The 21,303-nt window shown below is 43.4% G+C and overlaps 2 protein-coding genes across 5 annotated transcripts in view; one reads left to right on the top strand and one right to left on the bottom strand.

The window, feature by feature from the left end:
• Ten-a (Teneurin-a transmembrane protein) overlaps nt 1–21,303 on the top strand; it is a 1,070,822-nt gene that overhangs the window by 320,245 nt on the left and 729,274 nt on the right. The window lies entirely within an intron of this gene.
• The window catches only part of LOC143355683 (uncharacterized), a 44,412-nt gene continuing 34,863 nt past the window's right edge, over nt 11,755–21,303 (bottom strand). The window contains exons 6-9 of the mRNA XM_076790733.1: nt 15,465–15,539; nt 15,110–15,187; nt 11,936–12,000; nt 11,755–11,840 (exon numbers count right to left, since the gene is read on the bottom strand). Of these exons, the coding sequence (XP_076646848.1) occupies nt 11,755–11,840; nt 11,936–12,000; nt 15,110–15,187; nt 15,465–15,539 (304 nt within the window). The remainder of the gene's footprint in view (nt 11,841–11,935; nt 12,001–15,109; nt 15,188–15,464; nt 15,540–21,303) is intronic.

The following is a 21,303-nucleotide window of genomic DNA, read 5'->3' as shown; positions in this document are numbered from 1 at the left end:
TGACATTGCGCTCCGGAGGGAAGCAAGACCCGCGAGCACGCACTCGATCCACAATGAAAGCCCGCAGATAGTCTACCATCCCCCTCCCCCGCAATTTCTTCCGATGTTCCGCCCGCCCGCTAAACGCCCGCGTCGATTTAATTCCAATTGGCCGCCTTCTAATTAATACGAACGTGCTTTTTCCAATCGAGGGGTGACCAGAACGGCTGTGAGTGCGACCGTTCGCAAACACTTCACCGCCTTATGCATTATTAAACGCGCGATCGAACCGTGAAAATCGCGTTGTCTGCTGTACCGTCCTCGACGGGATCCTGTTTGGACTCCGGGAACGTTAAATAATCGTTCCTGGTGCCTAAATTAATTTTTCCTCGACTGTTAGCGTAATTTTACCTATTCTGCATCCGGCTGATGTGGTTAAACAATTGTACGGGAAGTGGGAAGCGAGGTACGGATCTTTTTAGCGTGACCTTTCGTTAAATTACATTAAAATGACGGTGATCTTCAGGAATTTTTTACAGGAGCACAGAATGAGGTAGAGATAAAATTCTTTTTGGAATGTGTTCCCCCATCATTCACTATTGCAGACGATTTTTTCTTGCATATTATATTTAGTAGTGTTCATTGTGTACATACATACACATTTTTTTATGTACATAAGGGTTTAATAAGGTTATTTTTGAAATGTCGCGTAATTTATACTGCATTTTTTTCGATGTGAATCATGAAATGAGGTCTCCTTTCTTGTTTTTACTCAATAAAATACTCATACGATTTGTGAATTTTCGAATAAGTTATTATGGACACTTCGAAAATACTACTCATGTGTAGCTTGATCGAGGATGAAATAAAAAGTGCAGTTATATTCGAATCATTTTCATTGCGAAACGTGTATATCATGTCATTCAGGCATTTTTAAAGATTTTGCAGGATAAGAATTACGAGTTTCACAGTATGTGTAGGTACTTTTGAATGAGCCACGCGTTTGGAAAAAGAGGTCCGCCAATTTAGGAGAAAAAGAATTCTAAAAGTCACGTTTCATTTCATACTCGTGAAATCGCCCTTCAATCCATTCCCGGCAATTCCTAGCAATTCAAGCACCACACGGATTACTAATCACAAGCTCGCATCTTCCCAGCAATCCGAGCACCATCGCTACCAAAAGACTGTGCCCGCAATCTTCCCACGCGAGCAACACTTATCCCCAAACTGATCACCGGTCTTTCCGATAATCCTGACATCAAGCCACCCCATTGGCAACACGATGTCTCTGTCCTCGGCTCTGTCGAGCCCCAATTCGATTCCGCTTCAACGAATAGCCCACTTACTAAAGATCAGTGCGTCTGTTTCAACGGAATCTTTTTCATATTGCATCACGTCAACCTCGCGACAATATTCATCGCTCTAGCCTCCTGTGCGGAGCGTGCCTAAAACCCGAAACAGGTCGGAGAGGGAAGCTTTTGCTGTTCTGTGCGTCAGTATTCCAACGACGCACGACGATGACCATCCTCTGATAACGTTTGGACACGTTCGCCTCCTGGAATTCACCGCGAACTTTCACAGCTCAACCCCTACCCTCTCACGACCCTCTATCTTCCTCTGAAATCTTCCTCTCGTTCGCTTGGATAGCTGTCACGTGGACCTGTGACATTTTTCTGGGACGCACTGTGCTTAGAAAAATCCAAAAAGTATTTTTCTCTTTTTCTAAAGCCTCAAACACGCGGGAATTCGATAGGGGCATTAGACTGTGGGATTTTATGTGAAATTAAAATTACCTCAATTGTAACAAACATTTTGGCTTCAGTGTATTGAGTCTACGAAATTTAGGAATTGAATTTGTACTAATTTTCTTTAAATGATCTCAGAAATCCTTTTACCAGGAGCACTTTTACGCAATATAGCAATAATAGAATTCTACAAGAAAAGCTCCGAGCCTGTCAGAAATGTCAAAGAAAGAATTAACACAGAATCGCAAAAGTAGCGAAAGTGTAAAAATACTTTCTTATCGGTCCCGGACGAAATAATGCTTTTCCAGAATTTAGGTAACTTTTCTGAGCCTGTGTGCACAGACCCGTTATTTCCCGTGAGCAAGGGGCGACGGGAAGGTGAGGGGACGCTGTGGCGCGACAGTGGACGGAAAAATTCTCTCTCTTTCTCCGGCGGTTCTCACCGGCCATTAATTCTATTGTTCTTCCGATCACGGAATCTATAGTCGGAGCATTGTTCACCGAGGGCCTTACGAAAAAGTTGCGACCGAGCGATTCATTCGCGGAACGGACGACCCTGCCACAGGATCATAAATCCTGCGCCCTTTGCCTCGATCTCTCGGCATACTCGTGAAAAAAACCTGCGGTCCCCGCGAGAACTGCTCGTATACAGAGCAGTGTCTACCCGAGAGTAACTCTTCGTCCTTGTTCCCGTTTTTCTTGCCGGGCGATGCTTTTTATCGCGAATCACGCGATCCCCGTTCCATCTTAAGGCGGCGGCTTGTCTACGATAAATAATACAGGTTGCTCTGTTCTCCGAAAAAAAAAAAAATTGCTGCCGCTTCGACGTGCTTGTTCGCCGTCGAATCTTGGGACAGTTTTTCGTTCGAAGCTCGGGCGACTCGGAATTCTTAGGGGTACCCATAAGTAATCAATTATTCGCAAAGAATTTGTTTTGCCTTTATTTCTGTACCGATCGTTGAAGAGGAAACACGTATTCTTTTACGGTTTTCGGTAAAGCAGCCTGTGTTCAAAATATTCTACAAAGTATTATTTTTTTTACAATCTTGTAATAAAGTGGCGGCGTCCGTACCTTCCGAGGATCATATTCGTCATTGCATACTTTTTCATTTTCATGCGGGATTTAATGTAACGGTGACAACAAAGAAAATTCGTACTCACCGGATATTACTCCTTCTGACTATCATCTTTTCAGATATCTGGAGCATTATTTAAGAAATAAAACATTCACTTCTGTAGAAGATGTAAGGAGACACCTTGAGTCATATTCTGCTTCACGAACCCTGGATTTCTATAAGAGGGGGATTGAAAATTTGCAGGAAAGATGGCAAACTGTCGTTGATAATGATGGAGATAATATAATAAATTAAGAAGTAAAAACTTGAATTTACTACAAAGTTTGTTGTAGATTTCAAAATAATTGATTACTTATGGGCCCCCCTAATATTATTAAACAACGGACTTAAAAACAGATAACGTAAAACACAAAACACAATTGCACAACCTTCGACTTATTGAAATAATCCGAAGAAAATGTACACTTTTATTTCAATTTCATCTCTCGTAAAATTTTGCATGGAGACACCGCAAAGGCACAAATTCCACAAAAAGACGAAAAATATGGCTGCTGGATATTGAACGCGAAAAGAAGCGGACAATAATTCGCCGGGGCGAGTTTCAGCGCGTAAACGTTCGGTGGTTAATGGTGGTTGTTGCGTGAACGATGGATTTTAGATGGCTCCGCAATTAATAATGGAATGGATTCAGATCCGGGGATTGCGCAGACCGAGCAACTGGTCGTCCCCGTCCCATCCATTTGTACTCAGAGCCGCCCACACACCCACACAAACACACGGCACACAGTTTCCAGCTTCTCAGCCAGAGATGGGGCATAAACTGCATTATGCGCGAATCTCGAATTGCAATTGAATTACACGCTCGCCGCGAATTCTAATCCTCGTCTGACGGATCCAATAATATCTTACGATATTTCTGAATATTATTGACAGTAACCTTCAGAGCCAGCGAATGTCGAACAGAACGGGAAGAGATATTGGATCGGAATTAAGCAACGCGCTGAAACGATTATCGAACGACGCTCGTCGACAGCCACCGCCACGGTTTTCGTTCTCTCGTTTCTTTTATTTTTTTTTTCACCCGTGGGTGGCCGACAAAGGAAGGTTTTATATATCGAAACAATTTGCCTCGGCGACCGTCGAGCGAACCCGAGGAATTTTTATTCCTCCCGGGTTCTTTCGCCGAGCAGATAATTATTGAACGAATAAGCGAATCCGTTATAGCCGGATTAAATTACTTGCCGCTCGTTTATAAAAGTCTCACCCCTAATTGCAGCCACTTACATTTCTACCGCGTGATTTATTCTGACGCCTCATTGTCGAATAATCTGACCCTCGCCGAACGGCTCGATGGAGACGGAAATTGCCGAGTGAAATACTTCTGCCGTCCTACACGACCATAATCGGCCCCGATTTTTCTCTTCGTGCTGCCTCCTCGCGCTGCATTTACCCGAGTTCCTGATGCGTTCCGGATTAATAGGTGAGCGGTTTTTGGCAATTTTTATTGTTGTTGGGTTGCTTGGAATATAATCGATATATATATATCTCTCTCATTTTAATCTCATTTTAATGTTGTTGGGTTGCTTTGAATAAACATTTAGCAGTACGGAGATAATTGTCAACTATTCTTCCGCTTTTGTAGTTCCATGGAAAATGAAATGCACATCGTTTTATACTGATTAAATGTCATACTAGGTTAGTGGGAAATCAATTTCTGCGAATATCAATTATCCCGACGTGATTTTTCGTGATCGCCGGCCGACACTGCGTGTAAATTCATTGACATTAATGAACCGGTGGCACACACTTGAATGTTCCATCAAAATGTAGTTTGTTTCGTAACTAGAAAAAATTGCCACATAGTTGAGACTTTAACGTATATTAATTGAAAAAAAGTAAAGCATGAATACGAGCGCCGCCCCACGGCGAGAAACACAAATAGCACCGTCGGCATGAACGTGTTGAAAAAAGTTATTGTTAATGTAATTAAACGTAGAATACATTGTACACATACTTTAAGAAAACTCGTAAAGATAAATAGTGATAATGTTGTATGTACGAAATTGTACGCAGAGGTTTGAAAGGGTCCATTTGTCCGGCCGTGGTAGGAATAGCGTTAATTAATGTCGAGCCGGCTGATTAATTGGGAATTTCGCGGCAATTACCGGTCGCCACGTATACAAAAAGTCTTGATCACCAAAGCCGGAAGTCAAATTCGCGCCGATTGGACTTCCCGTTCCCCGTTTAAGAAAACTTCCTCGGGCCCTCGACCCGCTTGGAGAGAGAGAACGTTCGAGGAAAAGTTTATTGATGAAGCCACGGGTCGGAAGTTTCGGAAGTAGGTCGGCCACCAGTATATAAATAAATGTCAAATAATATTTCCGAAGTGTTTCAAGAGCGTCGGGTAAGAAAACTTGAAAATCGAGCAGTCTAATTCGCGCCAATTTCCTCGAACGAACGCGGACACCGTTTCGGCCTGGCAATTTCGAATAATCGAACGAAAGATATAGACACCCATGATCGGCAGGGGGAGGGAGGGGAAATGGAATTTCGTTACCCACTCCGTCAAACTACAAGCGGATCTCGAGACTCTCCTATATGCTATGAAGGCCACAGAAATTTCTACTTTAAAAATATTCATGCTCGCAGCTTAGCCCGCGAGGCCGTTACTTTCTCTTTTATTGCAACACTGCTCCAACTACTGCTGCAACACGAACTATCGGAAAACTATGGGGGAAGAAAAAATTTGTTCAAGAATAATGCAGTTTTATTGGCTATTAGATTGTACGATCGATTTCTGTGTAGGAGAAAAAATTCGTTAAAGCGTGATGCGATTTTAGCGGTTATTGGATTGTTTTAGCGATTTCTGTGTAGTTGAGAATTAGTTTCTTTTCAGTGAATAGGCTCTTCGGAATTTTTTTGATTGAAATTGTTCTACTAGCTTTATATGTATTATAGAAGTCTTGTACTGATTTGCATATTTAATTTTGGCTTAACTTCACCTTGGCAACCCAGAAATTTTTAACTTTTTATTGTGTAATTCTGTACGTCTTGACGAGACAATGTCAAAAATCCAAGTTTTAATGTGAAGAATTCACTGGTTCGAAAGTTATTCGTTTTTAGAGTCGAGCGATTTTAAGCGTTTTTGACAGGCCGCCGCATGTACAGGATTATACAAAAAAAAAAAGTTAAAAATTTCTGGGTTGTTAAGCTGGTTTAACTCTTCATTACATGTTCTGTCAAAATGAACATAAATGAAGTATAGATAGATACATTTAAATTTTGTTAAATGCTATACAGTATCTTTTACTTTACACTTGAGCAGCTTATAGTACAATTTCCAATTTCATTAATATTGAAATAAAAAACTCATGAGTCCCATCGGACTGACCAGTTACCATCAACACAAAATCAGTATTACGACAATAAGTGAATGAAAATTGTGACATCGAAAGATCGACCAACAATGATCGACAAGAAGCAACGAACGATGTTAACATACTCTCCTCCGTCAGTAGTGCTTTCTCTCGCATCGAAGACCACGGGGTCAATCACCGAAAGAAATTGCTTTAGGTCGGGGGCGACAGAATCGTTAGAAAGAGCATTGTTCAAACGTCCAACAATCGTACAATCCGATAGCAGCACGTCGGCCATAGAAAAACGGAAAGGCTCCGTCAAAACAATTCGGAATCCATTCAACCGTCGGTGCTTGCATCGGCGTTCCTCGGCGTCTCCCCTCGCATTTTATACAACAGGGTGGTTCACCTAAATATATCATTTATTATCGTCAGTATTATGATGAACCCACGACTTTTCTTCTAGTTCACAGATTATGAGATTCCAAAGTCGTCGGACACACTTTTGTCAAGGTCACAGTTTCTGAGATTTCGAAATCATCAGAAACATTTTTTTCAAGGCCGCAGTTTCTGAGATCTTAAAATCAACGTAGCAGTCAACCCAGTGTATTCACGCATCTATCCAAAATGTTCACACATCTATTTTTTGCATATTCTTCAACCTACTACTTTAACACCAAGGTTAATATAATTTTAAATAATAATTTTAACAGCATTGGCTCCCTCAAACTTAATTATGTCTCCCTCTGACACCCCACTTTCTACTACAAATAAAATAAATGAGATTTAATTAGAGTGCTCAAATTAGGTGGAACACTTAGCATTCTTACTTGTTTTTGTCATGATATTGGACATCCTACAAAGTTTGACCTTGGAAAAAAATCTTTCACTGTCCACAATATTTGTCCTTTCATAGTCATCTTTTATCGTTACAATCTCTGTGAGTATCACTAAAACGAATAGAATATTCATTTCTGGCGCTCAAGGTCAAACGAAGGTATTCGATCGTTGTTCACGTCTTGATCTTGGCTGTCACTTGACACTCAAAAATATGTGTCGTATCATTTAAAATAACAACGACCTTGAAACCTTGAAGAATGTGTCCTGCAGAAAACTCTTACGCTTTCCAGGATATTCATCCTGTGAAACAAATCAATCAAGGTGGCAAAGTCACACGGTCCACCCCGTATATAAACGCATCGGTACCCTCGATTACTCTCGCGCCGAAAATCATCGGTGCAAAGACCAGCGACGCAGCAACAGCAGCACCAGCAGCAGCGTGCACGGTGCATCGGGTGCATCCATGCTGGCCCGTGCAGCGGCGCGATATCCAGGTCAGCGGGGATTACTTTCGAGCTGGCGAGCTAACGGCGTTCGCTGCGTCGATCGGATCGGTTGCACCATCGCCAGCAAACTGCAACTACAACAGCAACATAAACCGTGAGGGGGTGGCCGGTGCACACGGCTTCCCGACGCGGTGCAAACTGCAGCTCCCCCGAATATTTTCATTATCCGGGATTGCGTGTCGGCCGTGTTAAGAATGCAGCCGATTAGGGGTATAGAGTCGCGGTATCCGGCCGATCGAGCGAACCGACCGGCGCCGTTTAATCCGCCGGAAGAACCGCAATCGGATTTCGGTGGCAACGATTATGCCGTGTCCGGACCGCAAAGGCGCTTTGCTCTTCGAATTGCCGCGGCTCCGCGAGTTTCGCATGGCGAGCGGGTGGAACACGAGCGGGGAGGGGGTAGGGGGGACCGAGGGGCGGAGAGGGGTGAGCGTTGCACAGAGGAGGTGGGACGAAGACACTTGAAGCATCGTTCACAGGCTGACGAGCGAGGCACGTTAATGACGGTGTTTTGCCGGCTGCCGCCGCCGCCACCGCACCGCCGCGCCGCATCGCGAGATTCCGTACGACGACATGTGTATAGCTGGACAAGAAACATCCAGCCGGCTGGTTGCTCGCTGCTCGGATAATTATGCGGCAGTTTCCAATTACGAGTGACGACCGAACCTGCCCTCCTTACTCCCCCCCCCCCCCTCTATATATGTCTCTCTTCCTCCTTCATCTCGTTCTACTCTTCCTTACCTTTAACCACCCCCGACCTCGCTAGACTGCATTCGCGGCGGGAAACTGCACTGTGTCCGCTCTTCATGATTGTATCGTGATGGTTCTCGGGTGAGGATCTTTCGAGAACTGCTGGAGAGTTTCGATTGTGCGTCATTGGCGTCGCTTTTGCGGTTTCGGTCTACGGGATCCTTGGATGGGATTCGGTAACGCGTTCACTGCCGCATCATTCGCGCGCCTTTGTATCTAATTATTGACGATATATTAATCGACAAAGTTTTACTTATTCTATTTACTCGCAACATTTTCATTAAACTCAATTATGGGTCTCTGCGTCATTTGCGGCGTTAATGCGCGAAACACACTAAAATTTTGTGTTTAATGATAATATTTAAGTGCTTTTACCTATTTTTACGAATTTTTAAATATGAAAATATGAATATACAGTGATTTCTCTGTATATGTCGCCAAGGCTTAGAGGATAAACGTCGCGGAATTATCCCCACTACCGCGGAGTATATCCCGTGAGTGGCCGCGAAGCTCGAAAGACCTCGGTAAACATAACACGGATCAGGTATGTCTCCTGGACGATACGCGTCGCTGGCAAGACCTGTGTTGGTGACATATATCGAGAATTCGCTGCACTGCTTGGTAGGAACTGCTCGGAAGTGAAAATGGAGTTAGGCTTGACGGAAACCAGCGAATAATAATGCACATTAATACTGACAATCTTTAAAATCTAGCGGTATTACTGGATAAATAAATTGACAATTAACGTGACGTATTAACAACAATCATGTACAATTGTCGAAAGTATAATGCGCATCTTTGGAAAAAAGGTTTAATATACTTCAAGAGTTAAAAAATGTAATATTTCCCTTCGTAACATATTCGTTAATAGTTTAATTCAGTTAGAAAAGAATAGTTTTTGTACATACTTCTTCAAGTTAATTTTTACTGCTTATTCGAACACAAACAAGTACTCTAGCACAGACGTGGGCAATCAGACACAGGTGTAAGTTCGTTCGCGGAAGCGCTATCGATGGCCATACGCAGCGCTGGAATTCGACGATCGACAGAAACTAACTGAAGAACTATCGTATTGCGAGCTGTTGAATCGACAACTGCCTTCAAATATCGGATGCGTCGCATGGTGTCCTGTTTCAAAAGCTTTCTCGGCGAGATTCGATTGGAAATTTCGAGCTTACAGGTATTTCTGTTCAAGGGATAAACTGAATACTCAAGCCCATGGATCAGGCGAGTACACTGTAGGCGAGCACGGTTTCCTGAATAAAATGGACGTTGCAAATGGTGTCACTAATCGCAAGAGGACAAACTTTGGAAAGGTTCCAGTATATTTGTGAAGTGAGCATAAAGAGTCATGCACTTTTGTGGCAACAAACTCGTTGTTCAATGGGTATACTTAGCACTCATAAAGAAATATTTTCAGAAAAGTTCGTGATACGAAGGGAGCAATTCGTTGACACAAATATTTTCTTCACAAGTAAAGAAATGAGTAAAATATACAAATTTCGAAATAAACACCCTGCACACATACAAAACCATTCTGAATAATGAGAGCCAGATACGACAAGTTCTACGGCACAATAAATCACAATTACTGCGACCCAAAACCCCAGAAATCACTTGGCACGTTTGCTCCAGATTCTACGTTAATCTTTGAACTCTACAATCTACGGCACAACAATGACTGCACAGCAATCGCTTGTAGATCTCAGGACAAAGTAATTGACACAATAAAGTGTACCCAGGAAAACTGTACTCGTCCGGCACAGAATTTCCTGCGACGGTAAACATGAATAATTAAAATATAAATTCTCAAGCGATTATTTTATCGCCGCGGATAGATAAAATGATAATTACAGAGGAGATCTCGAGAGGATTGCATTCATTTCCCGACACGCACGTTCGCTCCGACGACGATAGAAATTCGAATGACGAGGTCACGTTTCTTCTGTCGTCGCCTCGTCCCTTTTGTTTCCCTCGCGACGTACCTTTAGGCCGTCGTCCGTGCGGGCACATTGGGTCAAGTATCACGTGATAACCGCTGAAAACGAAAGAGGCAGAGAAGGTTGTTCTCGACACCGTTGGAAATTCGGTGGTGAGCGGCTTCAAGCGTCTCGCGAAACCTTTGCCACCGAACCATTAGCCGCGATGCCGAAAAAAAAAAACGGCGAGAATATCAGCTCATGCCATAAGCAAGAGAAATCTTCTTCCGCGCTTTCGACTGGAGAAATGTAACAACATTGTTCGGAGAATCGTGCGAACCGATTCGCTTTTGCCGGGCCACGGGACTCCCAAGGATTGATTTTTCATTCTGTCGGTGAACAACTGCGAGCAGTCGCGCGCGAAAGCAATTATAGTCGCGCAATTACGAGTCTGTGTGTACGGTCAGTGGATTAAAATGATACTTTGGAAAATCCAGTTAAGGAGCATGTTGGTTTTAATTAACTGGCCGGCCGCCAGTTCCTCGTTAACCGTTCCCCAACTCCTGATGTCCTTCTGTTTCTTCAATCTGATCCTCTGCGCCCTTCCCCCAGCGATCTATCGGGACCGTTCAACAATGACCTTAGGAAGTCCCAGGGAACGACCGGTGAAAATAGTTTGCGCGATTGTTTCGGATAGTTTCAGACGCTGGTGCTTGTCCTGGAACTAGTGCAGGAAAACAGTAATTTTGTTCTTGGTGCAGCACACTGGCGAATCGATCACGATGAATTAAATATTTCAGCTTAAATTTAAAATTTATTTCAGTGAAATAAGTGTTCTATTTAAGAATTTATTGTTGTCAGAAAAAGGCATAAATGGTGTTAAATGTGGCACGGGGTCCCAAGTTTGGAGTATTGTCACATATTTAATATTATCATGGGAAAAAAGTAAAATTGTATATAGATTGTCATTATTCTTATAGAATCACATTTATACAGAAATTAAATAAAATAATAGCTTCTAAATATCAAACACTGCAAACCAGTAAAATTCCCTTTGAATTTTGGAAACCTCCACAGTCGATATTTTGCAACCTTTTTTCAGGTAGGCAACTAAAATTCTGTAAATCTTAATTTTTCAAAATATATCTGAAAATTTAGTAGGCAGTCAATATGACTGCTATGCAATTTATGGGGCAATGGGTCTTATTTCTTGAATTCCTAGAAACAATACTGTGTTATATTCAGGATACTATTTCATATTTGATTATTTTCCTCTAAAGGGACAGAAGCAGGACATCCGGGAGACATTCGTTTCTCACCGGTCGTTGCGCAGTGACGAGCGTGATTCGTCTCTATTTTTAAAGTCAGAATTACTGTCTATCGGGGTCGCAATCACAAAGCAATGATTGCTGCGAATGGCAACACCCCTCGTATTACAGCCAACGAAAAATCGAATCTCGTTGTTGTGGAAATGTTTTGCACCAACACTCGCGTAAACGCTGCATTGCCGTGGTCTTGCGCCGCTGTCATAAAACTTGCAATGGCAGCGAAGATAGCGTTGTCAATATTACACGTCTATTAAACTACTGACCCAGTATTGTTCCCATGTAGTTCGCCGTTGCGGTCTTTAATCCACTGATCGTCCCCTTGCGTTCCAAAATCTCTTGCACTAACAAATTGACAATATTATAAATTTCAAAGCGTACCCTATAAAAAAATATACAGCTCTTGTAGTTTTCAATATTTTGACTCTAAAAAAATCACACATGACCTTCAAATACCCATAAATATGTTTGCAAAATCCTAATGCAGAATGGCCGATAGTTTTCCTGAAAAGAAATCCTGAAAATTGGTGAAAAACAGTAACGAGAGGAAATGGATTTCGATCGAGCTTTCTTTTTTTGGTCGATTGTTTCCGAAAATTCTGATCCCGCGGAAAGTTTCGCAATCCGGTAATAAATTACAAGGGACGATCGATGGATGGGTTGTGTAATAAACGGCGGGAGGGTAGTTCTCGTGCACCGAAAATTCGTGAAAATCTGGATCCTCGCGGGGCGATAGGTCCGCCGCGCGAACTTCGATCGCGGTTAGAGACAATTTCACGTCGGAACTTTCCGGCGGAGGGCAGGGCCGTAGTCGTTACGTGGAAATAAGCGGAAATCGAAATTGGCGTAGAATTTGCTCGCGGACAAAGTTCGTAGGAAATGGGACGCGGGCCGGATGCGACGAAACCATGTTGACGGAATAAAACGCGGAATAAAGTTACGATATGCCCGGAACCAGATTTATGGGTTCCGGGCCGGGGATATGATTTACAATTGATTTTATTCGTACCGGCCGCCCAGTGCACAGACACCCCCTCGTGCACGTGGAGCTAAACTTCTCTTCGTAATGGCCGCCGTTTGTCGATAGTAATGTAATTAAACTTATTTATGGGTCTCTGCGTTTTGTATTTGCGGCGATTGCTTCGCGAAACCCACCAAAATTGCCTGTTTAATAATAATATTATTCTTGATAAATTGTAGTTGCTAGCGCAAGGAATAATTTTGATATACGGCGGGCGCCGCGTGCTAATGGGGACACGCGAATGTTTCTGGTTGTTTGTTTACCCCGTGGGGAAGTTGTTTAAGTGGTTTATCTTGATCGGTTTTTTCTATATATTTATAAATAGTAGGGAGGATTAAATATTCCCAATTGTTTCTGGCAATGTGTGTGTACCGCAGTGAGTAAAAATTGCAAAATTAAATTTAATGTAATTAATTCGTCGCTCTTTATTATTGTGATTCAATTACCAAGTGTACGTCTTTTCTGTGACCCACTTCGTCCATTTTTATATTTAGAGACATCGTAGATTGCACTTTCAAAAAATCAAGCAATTTTGCCTCGTAAGATCCAGCAGAGATCCAGCACGGTGAAACGTCAGTTTGATTTTAGATGTTTGAACTAATCAGGAGGAAAGCGGATCTAATACGTATCCTTTAGGGGATAGAATTTACTGCTTTAATAACGTCGTGTTACAGTTAACGCAAATCTCGTCGCCAATTCGCAGATCTTCCCGGAGTTAGACGGCGTTGATCTAATCAGAACTTCGGGGTATAGTGACCAACGCGGTATCTTGGGAAACTGTGGTGGAAGAAGCAGAATACTTTAATATTTAATGTCCTCGAATTAGCAATTCCGTGATGGCTGAAACTCGACTACTGCTTCAACTATTTCGTAAATCGGTGCCCTTAACTTATGGTTTCACGCGAATATCATTCGTGGATTCTAACGCTTTACCTGCATACATGCGATTATTAAATACTTTCTAAAAATGTGTAATGCATTGATACAGACTTGAATTTTTCAATAATCGTTAAAATTTGAATCGTGAACAAAACTCACCGAGAGAAAAATAATTCCTTTGGGAACTAATATATAAATGTGTAAAATACAATTCTAAAAAATTGTACTAGGTTTTGGGATATTTTTGGAATTTTTAAAAAACAGGAGGATCATCCTACTGGGTGATGGCGAATTTTCATTCTGAGGTACGTGCAAGGAATGATTTTTAGACGTAGAAGCATTGGTCGGTCTAAGTGGTTCCGTCTGCGAGTTTACAGTCCGATGTGGAATTACAGATTTTTGCTCGAGCACTATTTTAAAGACGTTACATCTGGCGCGACTGCAATCTCGCCCGAGAGTGACCTGTTTACCTTCCGACGCATATAGACGCTACTTTGATTCTAAGTGCTCCAAGCGGGGAAGCACACGACCCGGGGAAGTCTTAAGGAGACCCAACCCACATCCTAACCGAGACGAACTTTACTCCCCTAATAATGTTGCTGTAAACTCGACGCGCTTTTGATAACGAGCGTAGATTTTTCCCAGTCCCGGCAGAATGTCGCAACAATTCGCGGCGCAACCAGAACTTCTCGCAATGTGCAAGGCTGCACGGTTGCGCGATGCACAATGGCGCAATTGCGAAAACAGAATCTTCCCTTATTGAATCCCATATTAATACATCCCACCCTTGAACTTCCTCGGGTTAATTATTTTGAATATTATTCTAGAAAGGTTAATAAAATTTTATGTTATGCCCTGTACGACCCTGTACAGACAAACAATTTTTATCTGGTTCAGAAGCACTTGAATTTGCAAATAAAAGTTATGGGAGGAGTATTGGCAGTACTATTTCGAATAATCGTGGTCTCACGGTTTAAATAAAACACTATTTTACCTAGGAAATGGAGTTGCACGCGATGTAACAAATTGCTGCGGAAACATTTTGACAAGCGCCCCGGTCCTTCGACGGACAAAATTAGCTAAAAACAGGCCGACGACGACCGACAGTTCCCATTAAAAGCTCGCGCGGGTTTTCTCCGCGGGGGGGGGGGGGGGGGGGGGGGAGAGGAGAGATCCACGCCAGGAGAGACCCGTCTGGAACAAGTCGAAATTCCGTTGTCGTTCGGAGTGTTCCCGAAATGAAACGAAACGGCGGCCGTTTCCGCAGAAATATCATGAACAGGGCAACCGGGCAACTTCTGGCGTCATATTACACCGTTAAATTAGCGGCCGCTACTTTCCCGACAGCGCGTCGGCCGGATTTACGTTCTGGAGGCGCTTGTCGTCGCCAGCAACAAACAACGGGCGCAACTTGACCCAAATACTCGAAATCGTTCCCCGGCTGTCGGACACTGGCTCCCGCTGCAAGTTGTGGGACGTGGCAGCGCGTCATACACCCCCCCCCCCCCCCTCCCTCACACCCCGTTGCATCACCGTTGCACCGGCGTTTCACCCCCCCCCACACAGCTATATGCATAAGCGCACGCGGATGTGGCCGCGCACAAGACCCGGAACCCCGTGTTATTAAAGTAGTAAATTTCATCCCCCGCTCGAATATGGATTAGACGTCGCGACGCTGGCTCCGTTGTGTGCCCTGTCACCCCCGCGACGTACTTGAATCCGAGCTTAGGGTTACCAGGTACAGGGTCACAGGGCAGGAGTTTAGGTTTAGAGTCTATTAGGCTGTTGTATCTGAAATCAACAAATACAGTACAATAAAGACAGACCAAGACAAATAGAAGGTTAAAGGTGAATTATGAAAGACAGAAGAGTACAAACAGATCAAGAGGAAACACAGCGAGTTTTTGTAGATCGCGCACAGGGCGATATCATCTGTGTCGGGATCATGAGTTCTCGGCGAAACGTTGAACATCCGAGCTGACAATACCGAAAATTAGAAGCTGCTTCAAAATCCGCTCCACGTAGGACAGAATTCCAATTTTGGTTCCGTGACGCTATGAACTGTTACTTCGACTTGTGGAGTTCCAGCAGCACCAGGCGGACGACGTCTAATCCATATCCCAGGCTGGAATGTAATTTACTACTTTAATAACATCGTGTTAAACTTAACCGATCTACGGATGACGAATTACGACACTTTTCGGTTGGTTTTTCCCACGCCCCGTTGCTCGTGTTACGAGACGATGTCAGTCTCCGCGTGGAAGATTCTACGAAATTTCTCCTGACAAATAGAGAGCTTAACTCCATTAGGGGTTGATTCGAGGGTGCTTTGATATCGGAGAACGCGGTACTATAGTTTCGGGGAGAGAGGATTAAGAACCCCACGTCGTTGGTTGTCTTCTGAAATTTATGAAGCATTCGAGGGGCGGACGAGTCCTTGGATATTTGGCCTTACGAAAATTCGATTCGACGTCTTATCGTACAATTTTCTATTTTTGAATTTTCTTTTACTCAACCATTTGTCAACCATTTTTTTTTTCAAATACTCGATGGAATTTGTCAGAAGCCTATTGGTAGATTAATAACTACGACAAACTTCCATTTTCTAGTTTCTGTTTAACTAAAATTGTTCAGTATTTTTTGAGACTTGTACGGGTGCTGGTGTGGAAATCAATTCGTTAAAAATAACTACCGCAGAAGTCTATTACAAAAAAAAAAAAATAATTGTAGGTAGAAACAGATTCAAATAAAGTCATTCAGTGAAACTATACTCGAAGAAAACACTCTTTAGTTCATGCAATTCCAAAAAAAGATATCCATTTTATCGATTCGCATTGAATAGTTGGTTTTGAGAATTTTTAAAAATCGCGAACGTGCTGGATGTGCTAAACGGGCAATGTAATCGTAAACTTTCGACGTTACCATTCCACCTTAAATATCTACGGACCATTACAGGCTAAAGTTCCCGAAGCAAAGCGCCATAAAACCTCAGCCTAACTCAAAAACAAAGTACACACCGAAGTACCCTAGAAATCGTCCGATCAAATTCTACCAGCGTTCCCGAATGAACGTCAAACTGCCGCGAACTCCCGACGTGCGTTCGCCTAAACCCGCCCCTGATCGCAGCACCGGTTCGGCCCCATACTCAACATACTACGAATACTTATCCAAAACAGTTAACCGATATACTGACACCGCATTCCTTACACTCCTCTTGAATATCCTCGACTACGTGGGATCGATTCGCCTTGGGTAGAGTATCGAGGGGGATAAATTCAAAGCAACCCATGTAAACATAAAAGAAAAGAGAAAACACTGAATATTATTAGTAAGAAAATCTAGGTTAAACTTCATTTCAGGAAACCAGATATTTTTAACTTTGTTTTATGTAATCCTGTAGATTTTGGCGAGAAAGTGCCGAAAATCCAAGTTTCAATCCTAGGAGATCACTGGTTCAAAAATTATGCCTGTGTAAAGCTGTGATCGCCTAGGATTGAAATTTGGATTTTCGGCATTTTCTTGCCAAAATCTACAGCATGTTCAAAAACAGTAAATCGCAACTCTGTACACAGACTACAACAAAAGGTACATATATATATTCTCAAACAATCAAACACACTTTGTGCAAGTAGCTCTAACAATTTAATAGTCCCCTGTATTTAAAGCAACCGTTCCAAGGTTCAGTATATTTACCTTGAATAAATAGGCTTCGAGTAATGTTCGAAATGGCACAATGGAGAAAATACAGGCAAAGAGGGTAGAAGGAGGAGGATGAACCACCCCTAGCACACGTACATAAATGATGTGGGTGCAGAAAGTTTCAGCTTTAATCTAAACACATTTTGTGCAAAAAATGCTAACAATTGGCTCACCACCGGTATTCAAAGCAACCACCCCACGAAACTTATTCTTATTAAATAAGCGTCGAGTAAAGCTGGAAACGGCTGAATGAAGAAAGTAGAAAGCGAAGGGGGCAGCAAGGGGGTGACGATCTACCCCTAACACACGCGCATAAATTGCGTGGGTGCAGATTGGCCCGTAGGTAACCGCTCCTTTATTTTCCTTAGCTGCGTGGGTCCGTGACGTCGGGGGTCGACGTTCACGTCGAAGAAAACGGAGGAAAACGTCTGCGCCCGCTCCTGGGGGTGGGGTTCGAGGGGGTTGCTACGAGGGGTCAGGGAGGTTAGGGTGGATCCTGGATACATAACGTAACGGATGGACAGGCAAGCTAAGGCTAGATAGGTAAGGCTATACTCGAAAGCTAAACTACTTTGCCCGGAGCGAGGCGGGGGTTACGGAGGCTTGAGTGCTAGCCGCTTGTTCTGTAATCCAATAGAGACCCCTAAGACCTTTCTCGACCCGCCCCCGTCCCTTTCGGCGTGTAGGGTGTAGGTACGCGTGCAGCCGAGTGTACGTAACCCCTCACTCCCGCCCCCGCCCCTCTTGCTGTATACACCTGGATATCTATGTAGATTTCAATATGGCGCGAACCAGAGAGCCTGCGCCGTTTTTCTATTGGATGATGCCGAAAGCAAAAACAATCTGAGACACCGAACGTGATCTACGAGAGCCGAGACCAGCAGACACGGCTGTTTACGAACGTCTTCTCGCCCGTTGGCCCTGGATCCTTCTCTCTCTCTTTCTCTCTCTCTCCCTCTCTCTCTCTCTCTTTTCCTAGCTCTCTTTTACTCGTCTTTTTCGCTCTCTCGCGCTCTCCGTGCGCCAGAGCTCTTGGGTGATGGGATCGTTAAAGGCTTTCAAAGGGATCTAGAAATACCGAGGAAAAATATGTTCGACGGAGGACGCCCGATGCCATAGCGACGATAATAAGGAGTGATAAACGGGCGAAAGTGATTGAACCCTGTTACCCCCGCCACGATTTTTCGGAAATGTTGCTCCCTCGGGCACAGGCCGGCTTTCAATCTTGCCCGGAAAAATATTCCCGAGGCCCGAGGGCCACGGAGAACGACGCAGGCTGATGTAATCGGTACACTGTTTCACTTAGGGCCGAGATTTAGATGGGATTTATCGAGTGTTGCACCGTTATCGCCACTGCGAGACGCTGGATCTACAGAGATCTGATTATGGCATGTTATTGTAGGTCGGAATGTGTTGTGGTGAGTTCTAGAAACCCCCAAGTTTGGAAACCTCCTCCCCTCCAAGCTTTTGGAACCTGTTATAAGTCGTTCTACTCCTTTATACAGTGAATTCTCGATATATGTCATCAACACATACATAGACATACCCGAGCCGTGTTATGTTTACACTCCTCGGCGTCCGAGGCCTCTCGAGCTTCGAGGTCTCTCACGGGTATATCCCGCGGTGGTGGGGAGAATTCCGCGACATTTATCATCCATGCCTTGGGAACATATATAGAGAAATCACTTTATTTTCAAAAAACCTTCTGACTATGTACATGACTAGTACATGTGCATAGTACATGTGTGCACGTATGACAGTCACAATACGACGTATTAGAATATTAGAAGTCTAGTAGAAGAGAGTAAATGAGAAATTTGAAAAAATATAACCATTACTCCATTTTCAAATGGTCTAGTGTAAATGTGCCAGTGGTTAACAGCAAGGCTAAAGAAGTAACACTTTCCTCCAAGTTGGTTCTACCAGAGAGACGTTTAAGACAAATTCGAAGGTAGAACATGCACCCACGGAAAAAGAGTATTACCATTCGGGTGAAATGTTTTCCAGAAATTCGTTCCCAGCAGCCCTCCCATAAAACAGGGGGTAGTTCGAAAATGAGGGTTTAAATGGTTCTCGAAATGTTCGATTAACGATAGAAAAATTCTACAGGGCTCGCTAGATATGGCCGGCGCGGCGTAGCCGAAGGTTTTTGAGCAGCACGTTGCGATAATGGGAACGATTTGCATATTCAGAGGAATGCCGGGCAGATTTATGTGGCACGCGGGTAAGAGTGAGCATTAAAGAGTTATTATCTCTTTTGTGGTGGCCGCGTAGCATTCCGCTCACGAGGTACGACCTTACAAATGTGACGTTATTTATCACGAAAATACCGCACGCGCATTTTGGCAGCGTATCGCCCGGATTAGTTTCCGTACTCTAGGCGTTCGCGAACTGTTGCATCATTTATTTCCTCGGGCGACCGGAACGCGACCTCCAATTCTCCGCATTCGTTGTTTACTTCACGCGAAAGTGTCACAAAGCGAATGTTGTGTGCACGTGCGTCGGGGTGTTGCATGATTTTTGCTCCACACTTTTTCCTTCCACACTCCAAAATATTAGGTAAACGAATGATAACAATAATAGGTACACGAACTTCAAAATACTTCTGTATTAATACCCCTACGAAATTATTGGAAAAAGAAATAAACGTCCAGCTCTTGCACCTTGACAATTTTTATTTTACCTAAAAATCCGCAGTCTAATATTGACATACAGCTACGAATACACTATTCCAACACACCTGTGGCCTAAAAATCAAAAGATTCAAGAAACTTACATAAATAATTTAATAAATAAATCCCTCTCCTTTTTTAAAATTCACATTTATTTTTTTACAAACAAATTCGAGTTGTAAACGGCCCAGTAACTTCGGGGCCATTCTGCAGTTTCCCATTTTCCATCCCTCCACAATTACTTTCATTTTCGTCTTTTTCTCTTGTCGTCTATGGAATAACAACCGAAAAATCGCGAATATCGTTGCTGGACATCACGGACACGGTGAGCAAAGTCGTCGGTAAATTCTCGCGGAAAATGTTCGAATCTGAATTCCATCGACAACAATCAAAGGCTCGGTGGTAGATCCCCGATGAAGGGAGGGTCTTTTCGCCCGGTAGGTTGTCGGGAATTCGTGGTATTAGAGGTCCATCTCACGTAGCAGCTCATCAGCAGTTGAATTGGCCACTCTGCCCCGGCATCGAGTTTTCTTGACCTGGAAAGTTCAAAACGGTACTTGGTCCGGTACGTGTGATTACGGGACACGTCGCGCGTGGGGGTGGGTAATTTATTTTCGACCCGGCCGTGTATCATGCGCCGTTTATATTTTTCATGCTCGCCGCCCGGAAACAATCTCGACGATCTATCTTCAACGTTATGCACTCGCGAATCTCGTCGGGGGAAAAAAAAACGAACGGGGAAGGGGAACGTTCTGAATTCTTTATACTACGCAATAAAACGAAGCGTTTCGCTCGGCTGACCTAGATTTTTCGACCGGTAATTTCACGGGGAAAAAAAACTTCATCGACTATCTCGGATAAAACGGCGCATAAAAATTCCTCCGAGTTGCGTTTCGTAGGGATCGAAATTATCGAATCCCCTCCCGAAGAGAGGGAGACAGAGAGAAAGAGAGAGAGAGAGAGAGAAGGCTTTAAGGGGTAGTTTTTAGATTGATCGAACGACTGAATCTTTCAGGGTTGTTACGTTACCTTGGGAAATTTTGTTGGAACTCTGTCTTTTAGAGGGCGCGCGACTGCCGAGGGTAAAACAGTATAGGGGATGGAAATTCGCATTGCCGGGAGAACGTCGATAGTACAGGGGGTAGTTTTACTGAGAGCCGTCGGCAAGGCAGGGAGATCTCACGTTGGGGTTGAAATTGCCGATCGAGCCTCTTGGAAGACGTAACAGGGTGTTGCTGGCTGGCGTTGGTGTCATGGGATGGGGTTAGTTGTATTGGAAGCTTGGTACGAGGTATTGAACGGAGTTCCGGAGCCTGTTATCATAAACAGATAAATGTGCTTGGACATTCTACTGCATAAAATAATTGGGAACATTTGATTCATGTTTGCGAAATTTATTCTAATTTGTTTCAACCCCTTGATGCTATTCCTATCTTTGTAGTCATTTAGTAGATAAAATTGCTAGGATTACATTCGAATTAAATAAATATATCTGATGTATATCCATTTAGATGAATATTCATATATATATTCTAC

This window comes from Halictus rubicundus, chromosome 7 (genome assembly GCF_050948215.1).
Source record: "Halictus rubicundus isolate RS-2024b chromosome 7, iyHalRubi1_principal, whole genome shotgun sequence".
In the NCBI taxonomy this organism is placed as follows: domain Eukaryota; kingdom Metazoa; phylum Arthropoda; class Insecta; order Hymenoptera; family Halictidae; genus Halictus; species Halictus rubicundus.
Note: the sequence above shows the minus strand (reverse complement) of the source record. Positions and strands in the feature narration are given on the sequence as shown.